The sequence below is a fragment of the Staurois parvus genome, unplaced genomic scaffold (assembly GCF_062004578.1).
Source record: "Staurois parvus isolate SC_StPar_1 unplaced genomic scaffold, SC_StPar_1.0 ptg000089l, whole genome shotgun sequence".
Lineage (NCBI taxonomy): Eukaryota > Metazoa > Chordata > Amphibia > Anura > Ranidae > Staurois > Staurois parvus.
The window spans coordinates 1,090,470-1,106,671 of NW_028317885.1; the positions used below are offsets into that span (position 1 = coordinate 1,090,470).

Consider the following 16,202-nt stretch of genomic DNA (forward strand, 5'->3'; position numbering starts at 1 on the left):
GCTCGGTCGTCTTCCTCTTCCCAGGTCACCTCTGACACCTACAGCCAACGGTCGGTGGGTACGTCAGACACAACCGTTAGTTGGCATGGCCCGGGAGCAAGCCCACTGAAATCACATGTCCTCTACCTGCCCCTGTCCTTTGCTGTTCCCTCACCAAGCGAAGTATCGCATGCTGTGGGCTCAGCCCCACTGTACAGTGAGGAAGAGCTAACAGAGGGCGGTCAGGAACGGGGGGAGACATCGGCCTTTTCAGCAGCCAGGCGAAGAAGTACTGGCGAGGAGAGTGACATAGGGTGCTGGCAGATTACGGACCTCCCATAGCTGCTGCCAGGCCCCTAATCTGCCATGGGCCCCTATATACCGCCTCCTCATGCTGCTGCCAGTTCCAGAGTCTCTCATGGGTCCCTGTACGGCCTCCCATTGCTGCTGTCTCCATCGCCACACTCTGCCATGTGCCACTTTCAGGTCTCCTCACACACTGCTGGTGTGTTGAATTTTTTGACATAGGGTGCTGGCAGATTACGGACCTCCCATAGCTGCTGCCAGGCCCCTAATCTGCCATGGGCCCCTATATACCGCCTCCTCATGCTGCTGCCAGTTCCAGAGTCTCTCATGGGTCCCTGTACGGCCTCCCATTGCTGCTGTCTCCATCGCCACACTCTGCCATGTGCCACTTTCAGGTCTCCTCACACACTGCTGGTGTGTTGAATTTTTTGACATAGGGTGCTGGCAGATTACGGGCCCCCTATAGCTGCTGCCAGGCCCCTAATCTGCCATAGGCCCCTATATACCGCCTCCTCATGCTGCTGCCAGGTCCAGAGTCTCTCATGGGTCCCTGTACGGCCTCCCATTGCTGCTGTCTCCATCGCCACACTCTGCCATGTGCCACTTTCAGGTCTCCTCACACACTGCTGGTGTGTAGAATTTTTTGACATAGGGTGCTGGCAGATTACGGACCTCTCATAGCTGCTGCCAGGCCCCTAATCTGCCATGGGCCCCTATATACCGCCTCCTCATGCTGCTGCCAAGTCCAGAGTCTCTCATGGGTCCCTATACGGCCTCCCATTGCTGCTGTCTCCATCGCCACACTCTGCCATGTGCCACTTTCAGGTCTCCTCACACACTGCTGGTGTGTTGAATTTTTTGACATAGGGTGCTGCCAGATTACGGGCCCCCTATAGCTGCTGCCAGGCCCCTAATCTGCCATGGGCCCCTATATACCGCCTCCGCATGCTGCTGCCAGTTCCAGAGTCTCTCATGGGTCCCTGTACGGCCTCCCATTGCTGCTGTCTCCATCGCCACACTCTGCCATGTGCCACTTTCAGGTCTCCTCACACACTGCTGGTGTGTAGAATTTTTTGACATAGGGTGCTGGCAGATTACGGGCCCCCTATAGCTGCTGCCAGGCCCCTAATCTGCCATAGGCCCCTATATACCGCCTCCTCATGCTGCTGCCAAGTCCAGAGACTCTCATGGGTCCCTGTACGGCCTCCCATTGCTGCTGTCTCCATCGCCACACTCTGCCATGTGCCACTTTCAGGTCTCCTCACACACTGCTGGTGTGTTGAATTTTTTGACATAGGGTGCTGGCAGATTACGGACCTCCCATAGCTGCTGCCAGGCCCCTAATCTGCCATGGGCCCCTATATACCGCCTCCTCATGCTGCTGCCAAGTCCAGAGTCTCTCATGGGTCCCTATACGGCCTCCCATTGCTGCTGTCTCCATCGCCACACTCTGCCATGTGCCACTTTCAGGTCTCCTCACACACTGCTGGTGTGTTGAATTTTTTGACATAGGATGCTGCCAGATTACGGGCCCCCTATAGCTGCTGCCAGGCCCCTAATCTGCCATGGGCCCCTATATACCGCCTCCTCATGCTGCTGCCTGTTCCAGAGTCTCTCATGGGTCCCTGTACGGCCTCCCATTGCTGCTGTCTCCATCGCCACACTCTGCCATGTGCCACTTTCAGGTCTCCTCACACTGCTGGTGTGTTGAATTTTTTGACATAGGGTGCTGGCAGATTACGGGCCCCCTATAGCTGCTGCCAGGCCCCTAATCTGCCATGGGCCCCTATATACCTCCTCCTCATGCTGCTGCCAGTTCCAGAGTCTCTCATGGGTCCCTGTACGGCCTCCCATTGCTGCTGTCTCCATCGCCACACTCTGCCATGTGTTACTTTCAGGTCTCCTCACACACTGCTGGTGTGTTGAATTTTTTGGCATAGGGTGCTGGCAGATTACGGGCCCCCTATAGCTGCTGCCAGGCCCCTAATCTGCCATGGGCCCCTATATACCGCCTCCTCATGCTGCTGCCAAGTCCAGAGTCTCTCATGGGTCCCTATACGGCCTCCCATTGCTGCTGTCTCCATCGCCACACTCTGCCATGTGCCACTTTCAGGTCTCCTCACACACTGCTGGTGTGTTGAATTTTTTGACATAGGGTGCTGCCAGATTATGGGCCCCCTATAGCTGCTGCCAGGCCCCTAATCTGCCATGGGCCCCTATATACCGCCTCCTCATGCTGCTGCCAGTTCCAGAGTCTCTCATGGGTCCCTGTACGGCCTCCCATTGCTGCTGTCTCCATCGCCACACTCTGCCATGTGCCACTTTCAGGTCTCCTCACACACTGCTGGTGTGTAGAATTTTTTGACATAGGGTGCTGGCAGATTACGGGCCTCCTATAGCTGCTGCCAGGCCCCTAATCTGCCATAGGCCCCTATATACCGCCTCCTCATGCTGCTGCTAGGTCCAGAGTCTCTCATGGGTCCCTGTACGGCCTCCCATTGCTGCTGTCTCCATCGCCACACTCTGCCATGTGCCACTTTCAGGTCTCCTCACACTGCTGGTGTGTTACATTTTTTGTCATAGGGTGCTGGCAGATTACGGGCCTCCCATAGCTGCTGCCAGGCCCCTAATCTGCCATGGGCCCCTATACCGCCTCCTCATGCTGCTGCCAAGTCCAGAGTGTGTCATGGGTCCCTGTACGGCCTCCCATTGCTGCTGTCTCCATAGCCACACTCTGCCATGTGCCACTTTCAGGTCTCCTCACACTGCTGGTGTGTTCAATTTTTTGACATAGGGTGCTGGCAGATTACGGGCCTCCCATTGCTGCTGCCAGGCACGTAATCTGCCATGGGCCCCCGTACCGACTCCTCATGCTGTGACGTTGCAACAAGGTGGAATTCAACCCTACATATGTTAGACCGCCTTTACGAACAGCGAAAGGCCATCACAGATTTCCTGATGTTAAAAGCTTATAAAGGTACTCCCTGTGTAACTTAGATGTCAGCCATTGGCAGCTCATGCGTGACACCTGCCGCTTGCTCAGGCCCTTTGAGGAGGCCACGCTATTCGTGAGTCGGCAGGACCATGGGATGAACGACGTCATTCCTCTGTTGCACGTCCTGGAACAAATGCTGTTAACAATGGCTGGTCAGGGTGCGGTAGACGTGGCGCACAGATCTCAACGCCACATGACCCCTGTGGGGGCAGGACAGGAAGAAGAGGAGGAGGTAGAGGAGGACATTGGTGCTCAGGAATTATTGAGTGAAATGGGTGGTTTTTCCACTCAGCGGACAGGAGTGGAGGAGCAGGAGCATCTGGTAGAGGAGGAGGAGGAGGAGACAGAGGACCCAGACGCACCGTGGCAGTATGCTGTGGAGATGGAGGCAGGGAGTCCCTCGCATTCCTTGGCACAAATGGCCCATAGCATGCTCGCTTGCTTGCGTAGCGACAGCCGAATAATAACCATCAGACAGAGGGATGACTTTTGGCTGTCCACCTTGTTGGACCCTCGCTACCGGTCCAAAATGGTGGCCTTTTTCACACCTGCTGAGAGGGAGGCCAAAATTACGTACTATAAAAACCACCTATGTAGTCAGTTGGTCTCTGCCTTTGTGCGCCAACGTCCATCCTCAGACACTGTGGGCCCTGTGCGCTCGCGTTCCGCTGGCATGGCAGCAGGGGAGGGGTGGGGTGGTAGGAGCAGTGGCAGCTCCACCAGCAGCGGCTGCCTCAGTCTGCAGTCGATGATGAGTAGCTTTCTTCACCAGCGCAGTGAGGAAACTACTAACCAGCCGCAGCAGCAGCATCAGGTGGACCTGGAGCAGGAGCTCAAACAACAGGCTTGGGCCTACTTGGACAGCACCCTGCCAACCGAGGTAGACAATCCCCTTGACTACTGGGCAACGAAACTTGACCTTTGGCCCCAACTAGCTGAATTTGCCCTTGAAAGGCTGTCATGCCCGGCCAGTAGCGTGGCATCGGAGCGCGTGTTTAGTGCGGCAGGAGGTATTGCAACTCCGCGGAGGACACGACTGTCCACCCAAAGTGTGGAGAGACTCACGTTTGTGAAAATGAATCGGGCGTGGATTAGTCTGGATTTCAAACCACCAGTTCCTGACACAACTGACTAAATCCGCCATGAATCATGCCCCAAACATGTGCCACTTTCAGGTCTCCTCACACACTGCTTGTGTTTTCAATTTTTTGACATAGGGTGCTGGCAGATTACGGGCCTCCCATAGCTGCTGCCAGGCCCCTAATCTGCCATGGGCCCCTATATACCGCCTCCTCATGCTGCTGCCAGGTCCAGAGTCTCTCATGCCATGTGCCACTTTCAGGTCTCCTCACACACTGCTGGTGTGTTCAATTTTTTGTCATAGGGTGCTGCCAGATTACGGGCCTCCTATAGCTGCTACCAGGCCCCTAATCTGCCATGGGCCCCTATACTGCCTCCTCATGCTGCTGCCAGGTCCACAGTCTCTCATGGGTCCCTGTACAGCCTCCCATTGCTGCTGTCTCCATCGCCACACTCTGCCATGTGCCACTTTCAGGTCTCCTCACACACTGCTGGTGTGTTCCATTTTTTGTCATAGGGTGCTGGCAGATTACGGGCCTCCCATTGCTGCTGCCAGGCCTGTAATCTGCCATGGGCCCCCGTACCGCCTGGTCACGCTGCTGCTGGGTCCACAGTGTGACATGGGTCCCTGTACCGCCTCCCATTGCTCCCACTCTGCCATGTGCCACTTTCAGGTCTCCTCACACTCCTGCTGGTTTCCATTTTGTCATAGGTTGCTGTATGGCCTCCCATTGCTGCTGCCTCCACCGCCACACTGTGGCTCCAAACACTGGTTTTGGCCCCGTGACTGGCCAAATGAGTGAAGTGTGCGGTGATTCTAAGATCGACGGCACTCATCTGCATGTCATATTGAGTGACAGTATTATTTCTCTTCCCCAGCAGACTCCAAGGGCATTTAAATTAAAGGTACAGTGTTCTGCACTAATATTAAGTCTCTCTGAAGCCTAGAAACACCCTTTTTTAAGTTAAATTCACAGCGAATTTATTCGACTCGAATCGAATATTGTCCACGAATTCGCCGAATCAGTCGAATCGAATTTTTCATTTCTTCGCTCATCTCTATTTGTGAACAGCAATTTTCAAGTCTTGCCATAGATTCTCAATTGAATTTAGGTCTGGACTTTGACTGGGCCATTCTAACACATGAATATGCTTTGATCTAAATCATTCCATTGTAGCTCCGGCTGGATGTTTAGGCTCGTTGTCCTGCTGGAAGGTGAACCTCCTCCCCAGTATAAAAGGTTTTCTTCTAAGATTCTTCTAAGATTTCCCTGTGTTTGGCTTCATCCATCTTCCCATCAACTCTGACCAGCTTCCCTGTCCCTGCTGAAGAAAAGCATCTCCACAACATGATGCTGCCACCACCATGTTTCACGGTGGGGATGGTGTTTTAAAGGTGATGTGCAGTGTTCGTTTTCCACCATACTTAGCATTTTTGCTTTTAGGCCAAAAAGTTACATTTTGGTCTCATCTGACCAGAGCACCTTCTTCCACATGTTTGCTGTGTCTCCCACATGGCTTCTCGCAAACTGCAAACAGGACTTCATATGGCTTTCTTCTTGCCACTCTTCCATAAAGGCCAGATTTGTAGAGTGCATGACTAATAGTTGTCCTGTGGACAGATTCTCCCACCTGAGCTGTGCATTTCTGCAGCTTCTCCAAAATTATCATGGGCCTCTTGGTTGTATCTCTGATTTAATGCTCTCCTTGCCCAGTTTGTCAGTTTAGGTGGTTGGCCATGTGTTGGTAGGTTTGCAGTTGTGCCACTCTTTCCATTGAACAGCGCTCTGTGAGATGTTAAAAGCTTAGGTGTTTTTTTGTTTTTTTTTTTTTTATAACCTAACCCTGCTTTAAACCTCAACTTAATCCCTGACCTGTCTGGTGTGTTCCTTGGCATTCATGATGCTGTTTGTTCACTAATGTTCTCTAACAAACCTCTGAGGGCTTCACAGATCAGCTGGATTTATACTGCGGTTAAATTACACCCAGGTGGACTCTATTTACTAATTAGGTGACTTCTGAAGGCAATTGGTTCCAGTAGATTTTAGTTAGGGGTATTAGAATAAAGGGGGCTGAATACAAATGTACGCCACATGTTTCAGATATTTATTTGTAAAAAATATTTAAAACCATTTATCATTTTTCTTCCACTTCACAATTTTGTGCCACTTTGTGTTGGTCTATCACATAAAATCCCAATAAAATACATATACGTTTTTGGTTGTAACATGACAAAATGTGGAACATTTAAGGGGTATGAATACTTTAAGGCACTGTATGAAAAAGTCTTTTGAAACTGAATGTCTTTTCAAAAAAACTCTTGAAGTAGAGAAAATACCTTTTGACCCTGACAGAAATTCTGTGTCAACTTTGCATCCTTTGGCGACAACACTGCCAATATGTAAATAAAATCCCAAACAGCGTCGTCTGTCCTGTCTGTCTTCCCCGCTGTGGGTCTAATGCTTTTGGTATTTTTTTTATCTGCGACGTGGAGTTGAGATTTAATATTTTCAGAGTTTCTTCTGCATAATACAGCTATTGTATTTGATGTAGCAGCTGCATTGTTTGTTTTCTGTATTATTGAGCATTTCTGTGTGGATTACAGATGGTCTCCTTAAAGCGGAGCTCCACCCAAAAAGGGGAAGTTCTGCTTTAAGGACTGTTCCCCTGCTCCCCATTAAGGATTGGCACCTTCTTTGGGGAGCGCGGGGGGGGGGTGGGGGGAGTGGGTACCCGAATTTGACAGGTACCCGCTCCCACTTCCGGTCCGATCGCCTAGGCAATCGGAAACGGAAGGTGTCCTCCCTCCCTGTAGTCTTTTGGGACAAGTGACAGGTCCCAGAAGACTACCGGACATGAAGCGCAGCACTACTTGTGCATGCGCAGTGGGTACCCAGCTGTGAAGCCGCAAGCTGTCATAGCCGGGAGCCCACACTGAAGATGCCGGCCTCCTGGAATACAGGACAGACGGTGAAACGGGCTGCGGGGGACACACCACGGGACCGAGGGACAGGTAAGTGGCTGTTTTTTAAAAGTCAGCAGCTACAGTTTTTGTAGCTGCTGACTTTTATTTTTTGATAGGGTGAGTGGAACTCCGCTTTAAATATCTGTAAAGAGTTCGTTCACCTTTTCAGAAAAAAATAAAAAATGTGAACTAACACAGTAATCCCCCACCATCCCAGCTGTATGTACCTGTCACTGCCCATGCAGCCGCTGTAGCGGTCTGGCTATTTGAAATCCCCACTATTCTTTCTTTCTGCACCACTTCCAGAATGGATTGGAGTGATTCTAACTGGTCCGTTCTGGCAAAGCATAACACCACTCTTAACCACCCCAGAAGCCGTGCAGAAAGAAGAGTAGGGATGCCGAATAGCTGGACCGCTACATTAACTGTGAGGGCACTGACAACTCATCACCATAAGCGCACGTTTATGGTGATCATCTTTTCATTTTTTTTTCCTGAAAATGTAAACCTACTCTTTACTCCATTTTTATTTTTGTATTTTTCTTTCAGGTCCTGGATCAACATCAAAGTGGGAGGATGTACAAAGGAAAGCCAGGCATATACTACTCAACACGTATGGAATGTACAAGTGCTTTATTCAGATGCAAAGTTACAGACAAGAAGAGAGCACGGCTTGCGCCAACTGTTCCAGTGCCTAAGTCCTGTGGACTGCTGCTGCCTTGCCACAGAGCCAGCAGAATACAGCAATATAATCATTCACCTTGAACACTTTCTGAAGAGGAGGTGGTGCCTTCTGCAGCACCAGGGAAGCGCACTTTGTTTCGGAGCCTGTGATGCCACCAAGAAGGAAAGGCAATGCACCTTTGTGAAGTAATATATAGAGACCAATTTTAAAATGCTGTTTACAGATCTAAGCAAGTTTGCACATACCTCGGATCTAGGGTGAAGAAATGAAGCCCTGATATGAGGATCCAAAGAACACTGTTTTGGTGATCATATCTAATGACTGTGTCTTTTAGAATCTTTACTTGATAGGACACAACACGTTTCTAATAAACAGGTGTATCAGCATTCATCATTTGGCCGACAAGAGACCTATTGCCTGGCAATTCTTTCACATTCCTACCAGCTAAATGGTTACAATACTCCATAAAACAAATCCTTCCAGGCCAGTTTTATTGGCTTTCTGTTCCAAAGGTTGAGCAGTTGTTATATTTCAGTCCTGATGAAGCACAGTCTCCATAAACCATCATTATCAAACTACAGGTTTACAATGCAGCCTCAGGGGGACAATTGACCACGCTTCATGTTTTAGATTCTTCCTCTCTTCATACGGTTTTTGTGCTGCAATGATTTCTCTGTCTAGCTGATCTCTTATAAGGAAACGTTCGCTCAGGTTTACACCGTGACCTGATTCTTGTGCTATAATTAACCATTTTAGGAAGTTTCATGATATTCTTAAACAGTGTTTTTTCAGACTTTTGTGCTGTTAAAATTCACCTTGACAGCCCTGCCTTCCAAACAGTATGGCCTCATTCGCAGGGGTGCTGTTGTTTGTACAGCTTGACGAGCTGCTTGCATATGTGGCAGGAACTGCCTGCAGGCAGCATATGTTACATGTCCTAATTTGACAGGTGTGCAGGGGTGGGTGCGTGGTTTGGAACAGCGGGTGATTTTGGGGACACGCACCTGAACCTGCATGCCCATCCAGATAGGCATGCGTTTGTATGTACAGCCATTGTGTCCTCATAGAGTAACAGGCTGCTTGCATGTGGCTTCAGCCACATAAACAAATGGCTCTTTCACATGGTCCGTTCATGTGTTTAAGAGCTTGTTCCCATGTGCAGTGCCCTCTGAAGTGTGAATCCTGTTGGATCACTCTTCAGGGGGTATTTAGCAGGTGTAGAGAAGGTGTAATGTCTCCTCACCATCTGTTTTAACCCTGTAAATACCACGGTGCATTGAATGCGGTTTCTGGGTGGCCTTATAGACTTGGATTAGTCGCGTTCTGCGGTGGTAACTCCCACTGAATGTGACATGCTATTTTCATTTTTGCCACAGCATGTGTACAGCCTTGAGCAGCTGCATATCCAGGCTTAAGGTGGGCATTTAGGGAGCAGTAAAACCGCAGCTCAGCCACCTGGTTTTACCACGCCGTAGCTGCACATGTGAATGAAGTCTAAGGTTACAATGCTGTATATAAAATATAACCCACAGATTTCTTTATCTTCCTGCATATCTCAGCCAGTGTTGTACTTTATTTTTATTTTGAAGAATACATTTTAAACAGTTTGCTGTGCTGACAAACTGGGATTTTCATAACGGAGAAGTGATCAGTTAGTTCTTTGCCAATCTGTGGCCACGTAATATTGTTAAACATTTGAAGATAAATTTTAGGCATACGACTAAATACATAGATAAAAAAAAACATATGATTGTATGCCTGCAAAATGATTTATTCTGTGAAGTTGGTTTTGTGATCCAGACACTACAGACATTTCCTTGACCTTCACAAACACAGCAGCATAGCACGGTCAAGTAAATTAGTCGAAACACACCTGGCCTGTTGATTGACTAATGAAAGAGCAGCAGAACTCTGACGAGGTCCTAATCCTGCTCTCTGCCAGTATGTTCATAGCCAGCACATGAGCACTACTAGGGAGCCTGACTGCTCGTGCTGGCCCTCCACTTCCCGATCTGCTGGTCAGGGGATTATGGGAGGCTGATACGACTTATTTAGGTAATCACACTATCTAAATTTTTTTCCAATTAACACATAACTGTTGTTGGGAAATCCTTTTTTTTTTTTTTTTTTTTTTTTCTTTTTATAGCTGCCTGCAGATCATCTTTTTTGTGCTTCTGAAACTTAACCATATGGCAGCTTCTGCCTGTATTTATATCTTTATCAGGTAAAAACAGCCATACTTTCAGAACATGAATCCTATTTTCATAGAGGGATGGTCAGCTTTTGATGTCCTTTTATATGATGACGGCCTCCTTGATTTGGTCAGGCTGAATTTGAACAGTGTTAATTTAGGAACGGAAGACCCGGATAAACAGTATATATTTGACAACGGTTCTATTCCATGCCTTTCACTGTGAAAGCTCTATAATACGTAGCGGATATAAAACTGATTTATTGAGTTCTAGGTAGACACAGCTGCGCTGTTGTCCAGTCGTTTCTTCTATTTCTTCAGAATCCTGCAGTGAGATTTTTCCTGTTGGAATTTCCTGCACCACTCCTGTGGGTGATTTACATACTGCCCCTTTTCCCAAGCTAAACAGACTTTTGTGTTTTTTTTAAGCTTTTATATTGGCTTAGTTGTTGGATTTCACACAAACAATGTATATCCTATATTAAGATATTCCACACTAGCTGTGATGAGAGAGAAGTAAATTTAGAAAAACATCTGTATTTTAAAGTGGTAGTAAACCACTGCCTTTCATTAAAAAAAAAAAAAATCCCCCGTAAGGCAGTGGAATAATGTGCATTGCATACTAGCACATTATGAGATACGTAGCTTAGAATGAAGCCCTCCAGCAGTGCGCTGTCACCACTGACAGGGCTTCCAGGTGATGTAGCTCCCACACGGAGTCATAGTGAGCATGGGAGTCATAGTTTACAGCACAGAGCTCTGAAGGGTCATCATGAGTATGCCGTCCCTTCAGAGTGCATTTGTCAGTCATGTCACTGGCTGCATCCAGTGTGAATATCTCCTAATCTGTGCACGCTTAGGAGATACTCACTACCTACGGGTATGTCTCCTTATAGGTACAAGTTAAAAACAGCTTTTTCTATCACTTTAACAAGTTCAACTGAAGTTGGTATTAAATCTTTACAAGTGTATTAAGTCCAAATTTCTGAAAAATCCAATTGCTGTAAAGTAAGATGGTGCACGTTACATTTGTAAATGCTACACAACTTTTGCCCAATTTTTATTGTATAGATACTTGAAATCTGAGTTCAGTCCACAACAGGCCCTTCCAAAGCCACATGCGTTCTGTAGCATTGATACCCTACGTTATTACATCTGTTTTCACACACTTTATGTGCACTAATGCTTTTTTTCTTTTTTTTATTTTTCCCTTATGCTCATCCATTGAAATGTTGTTAAATGTGCCGATCCAACAGATTCTTTTTGTTTTAGGAAGTAATCCTCCACAAATCAAAAGTGGTACATGGTCTTTTGGACCTCCTTACTGATTTATTACTCTACCAGTTTTACTGCATGGATGTAGGATCCTGAATGTTTATTCTGCTGCAGTAAAAAATGGACACTTTTTTTCTTTTGTTTTTTTTTAATACACCGGTAGGGGTATCTTGATGGGTAATGGATACATTTGATTGACAGAGGGGTTGCAGATTTCCACTCTTTAATGACATGTTTCTTAAATGATAGCTTCCAAGAAGTGAGGAGCCCAGGATTTGTGTTTTTTATTTTTTGTTTTTTTAAACCTATCCAGTATTCTAGCTAAACTGCAGGGGTCTAAACAACCCTTTTACCAGCTCATATTGCTGGAAGTATTTGGTCTCTGCGCAACAAATAAAACCATGTTCCCCATTATCCGACAAGGATTGCAACTGTGCTAAAGCCAAAACTCTAATTACATTAATCTAAGATTAATCCACTGACGCTAGATTTTACAGAACATCTCCCATGTAGAGTGGGAATATCCAAGTCCTAAACCCTCTGTGAGGAACTTTTTAGGACTGATAAGCTTTCTGTCTGTGAGAGAGCAAGGCATAAGCAGTGAGTGAGTCTGTACTTTTGCTTCCCTTTTTATTATACAGCAGAGGCCCTGAGGAGGTAGACCGTGTTCCCTTTATATAGTCTGCCATAAAATGCCAGCTTCCCCCATATTCATACAGAAAACAGCAGTAGCCTGCATCCAATTAAAATCAGCTGGCACAGTATTAGTTTTACACTCTCCTATTATAAATCTCATGTATTCCATGGGAAACTGCACAAGCCTGAACAGAACAATAAACTTCAGATCATTGCCAAAATGAACAAACTAGTGTTGCAACTCTCTGAAGGAAAGCTCAGTGTATTTACTTTCCTTCTTAAGGTGCTGTGGGTTATTTAAACCTGTACAAAAATAATGAATTGTATTCAGAGTCCATGATATTGTTGCCTTGGTTCAAAGTATTGGCGTTGTCTGAAATATGGAATTGTCCTCTAAAACCCAGAGATGATTCTGATACCTCTCAAGTACTAACAAAGATAGGTTCCACTACCTGCATATGTTTCCTGATACTGGAGTCCAGCTCTGCCATTCAGATATAATGATGCTAGTTGAATGGATGGGCTTTTTTCTACCAAGAAATGTAACTAGCAAGGAGATTAAAGGATAAATTCACCTTATTCAGAGTGTAACATGTCACCCAGACTGGCCCCCACACCCCTTCGATCCCCCATTGTGGAAGCTAGCGGGGGATCCTCTCTCCCCACTAGCTGTCACAGTTTTAGAAAAGGCTGTGGCCATGTGGGGCTCTGCCTGCACTACTCATTCACTGTGTTCTGTGAATGGGATAAATACAAGACCCGGCAGCCTTGACTACGGTTGGCTTGTAGTTGTCATTGGATTACCATGGCACTGAGTGTTCAGTGTGTCTTCCTATTAGTAAGTATCGTCTTCCCTGTACGAGGAAGCAGATACACAGACAGGACTTTGCAGGATCTGCCTATTTGCTGGTGCAATGCTTTACAGGCTCCCAAAACAAAATAATGCCTAAAAATGCATTTATAATTTTGCCAAAAGGTGATCTTATCCTTTTGCCTCCTACATGGGGTTCCCACCGCATGAAGACACCTCTAGATTAATCTTTGTGTTTTTTAGTTTAATGAAAAAAATAACTTGAAGTGGAACTATACTTGCCTTCAATTCAGCAATGCATATTCCCTGTTGTGAGCCAGACTGCGATCTCATCACTTCTGTGCAGGAGTTCCGTCAGCTTCGGCATTGCCGAATGGTGCAGGGAGCTGTGTGTACAGGGGTGGACGGCCAGGTAACTACCTTTTTTAATGTAGAAGAGACAAAGCATGTCTCTTCTGCATTACAAATCCTGCCTGTCTGCCGAGTATTATTTTTATAGCATAAAGTTTCACTTTAAGATCTATCAAGCCAATTGTTTTTCCTAGGTTTGTATAATGTGGAGAAGGATTAGAACTCCTGTTGAGTGACTCTGTTAGGGAGATTTTCCCTTACTTCCTGCCCTGCTGATAATGGTTTCATTAGACAGGAAATGACGGAAAACCTGCAACATGGGCACAGGCAGCATTTAAAGTGGACAGGGATTTTAGCCTACCCTTACTCTAATGATAAGCATTGTATTACCATCTGTGTTGTTGTTGATGAGTTCCCTTCACTTCCTGGCTAGTGGAACAATGTCATCAGGAGAGGAAGTAAGGGTAACACACACAATCTCACTTTGGCTGGACATATACTTTAAGCCTTAACATTTGTTCTTTTTAGATTAGATGGCTCCAAATGATCATGAAGCCAAAGGTTAAAGCGATTGTAAAGTTTATATTTCTCGCTAAAACAAAAAAAAAAAAAAATGTGCTACTAAACTGTTGTGTGCAATGATATTGCACAGAGCGGCCCAAAACCTCCTCTTCTGGGGTCTCCCACTGGAACAACTTTCTGTTCCTCTTCTGGGTTAGGAAGCTGCTTCCTATGGTGGTACACATGCAGACTTACTCCTGAGTCTGGCTTGGCCCCACCCCCTGCTCACTGGTTTTGGCTGACAGCAGCAAGAGCCAATGACTCCCACTGCTCTCAGCTGAGCCTGTAAGAGAGCAGTCCTGCAGACTAGCACAGTGCTGAATCAATACAGGACTCAGGTACGTATTTAAGGAGGGAGGGGGGCACTGAAAGACTTTTTTTTTTCCCCCTTTTACTTTATATCTATTGAGTTTGAAACCACTTAAAAAAAAAAAAAAATTTACCATGACAATATCACCACAGCTGTCATGGGACATATCACTGACGTTTATTGGTATGGGTGGCTAAGTGTTGTAAATATACATATTAAGCACAGATCCCTCTTTGCACTGTCCATGTGTACCTAAACCGGAAACATAACTGGAAAAATTTGTTGAAATTGGTTTGGTGTGTTATCTAATTGTTTTCTTAAATACATTTAATTTTTTGCCTTCAAATATGTATAATGATTCCAAAATGTAATAACCACATCGCTAGCATACTACTTCTATAGCAAAGAGGATGGTACTGAATCTGCACAATACAGTTGTAATAAAATATTTATTTGCTAATTATAACTGAGTGATTTATTACTGCAATAAAACTTGCAAATAGCAACAGACTGAAATTGTGACTCCAGTTATAGAACTCAATACTGTCAAATATGCCACACCTATACACACACCTTCTATCCAAGAGCCATGTACAGACCAAGACTATAAATCATACACAATCTTTCATAGTGAGCTAAACTTGTGTTTTTGCTGTACAAAAGCAGGTTACATACACTTACCGGCCACTTTTTTAGGTACATCTGTTCAATTGCTTGGTAACACAAACTGCTAATCAGCCAATCACAGGGCAACAACTTAATGAAATTAGGCATCTAGATGTGGTGAAGATGACTTGCTGAAATTCAAACAGCATCAGAATGGGGAAGAAAGGAAATTTAAGTGACTTTGAATATGGCCATGGTCAGTGGTGCCAGACACACAACCATCTCTACTGTTTACAGAGAATAGTCCAAAAAAAATAAAATTATCCAGTGAGTGGCAGTTGTGTGGATGAAAATGCCTGGTTGATGTCAGAGGAGAATGGGTAGACTGGTTTGAGATGATTGAAAAGGTAACAGTGACTCATCTCAAAATAGACCAGAATCTCTGAGGAATGTTTCTAACACCTTGTTAAATCTCTGCCACGAAGAATTAAGGCAGTTCTGAAGGCAAAAAGGGGTCCAACCCGGTACTAGCAAGGTGTACCTAATAAAGTGGCCAGTGAGTGTATGTTTGCTCTAAGCTAACCTTGCAGAGACACGGAGGGGTACAGAGGAGGATTTAAAGCTGTAGTGACCCTAAAAATCTGAGTGGGCTGGAGAGATACCTGGCAGAGAGGGCAATTTTATTATCTGGAGGGGGAGGGATGGCAAAGTTCTTTTGACCTATATTGATTTATGGGTCAAAGGTGAGAACACACCTATAATCTCCTTGATGGTGCACACAGTATGAAGAATTTCTAGTTACAGCACCTGGAATGTGGGATCAGTTCACTTTATGTTTATTGTTTAGAGAGACCCTTGAAAACACATCTGTTTGTATTTAGAAGAAGAATGGTGATATCTTTGAAGTCATGGGGATCTAGATGGACTTATAATGCATGTGCACTATATAATAAATAAATAATAAAATGGCCAGTAAGTGTACATATTAACAGATCTAGGAAGAGCATTAAAGTAGAATTCCAGCCTAAACCTAACTAGTTTAAAAAAAATACTCCCTTCCCCCACGCCTAACACCTATATGCTGGCTAACCCATTGCAAAAAAAAAAAAAAAAAAATGTACAGGTCCATCTCAAATTAGACTATCAAAAAGATAATTCCATGCCACGTGTCCATGCATTAATTCATGCAAAAGGAGCCCCAACCAAGTATTGAGTGCATACTATACTGTACATAGGCAGACTTTTCAGCAAGCCAACATTTCTGTATTAAAAATCCTTTTTTTATTGGTGTTATGATTATTCTGAATTTTGGGTTTTTACTAGCTGTAAACTATAATCCTCAAAATTAAAGGAAAGAAATGCCTGAAATATATCACTCTGTGTGTAATGAATCTATATGAGTTTTTTTTAATTGAATTACTGAAAGAAATTAACTTTTTGATGATATTCTA

At 45.6% G+C, this 16,202-nt stretch overlaps 1 protein-coding gene across 1 annotated transcript in view; it reads left to right on the forward strand.

Annotated features, from left to right (window-relative positions):
- Positions 1–14,655, forward strand: part of SLC30A4 (solute carrier family 30 member 4) — a 52,204-nt gene extending 37,549 nt beyond the window's left edge. The window contains exon 7 of the mRNA XM_089670307.1: positions 7,875–14,655. Coding sequence (XP_089526433.1) covers positions 7,875–8,023 — 149 coding nt within the window. The 3' untranslated portion in view covers positions 8,024–14,655. The remainder of the gene's footprint in view (positions 1–7,874) is intronic.
- Positions 14,656–16,202: the final 1,547 nt, after the last annotated feature.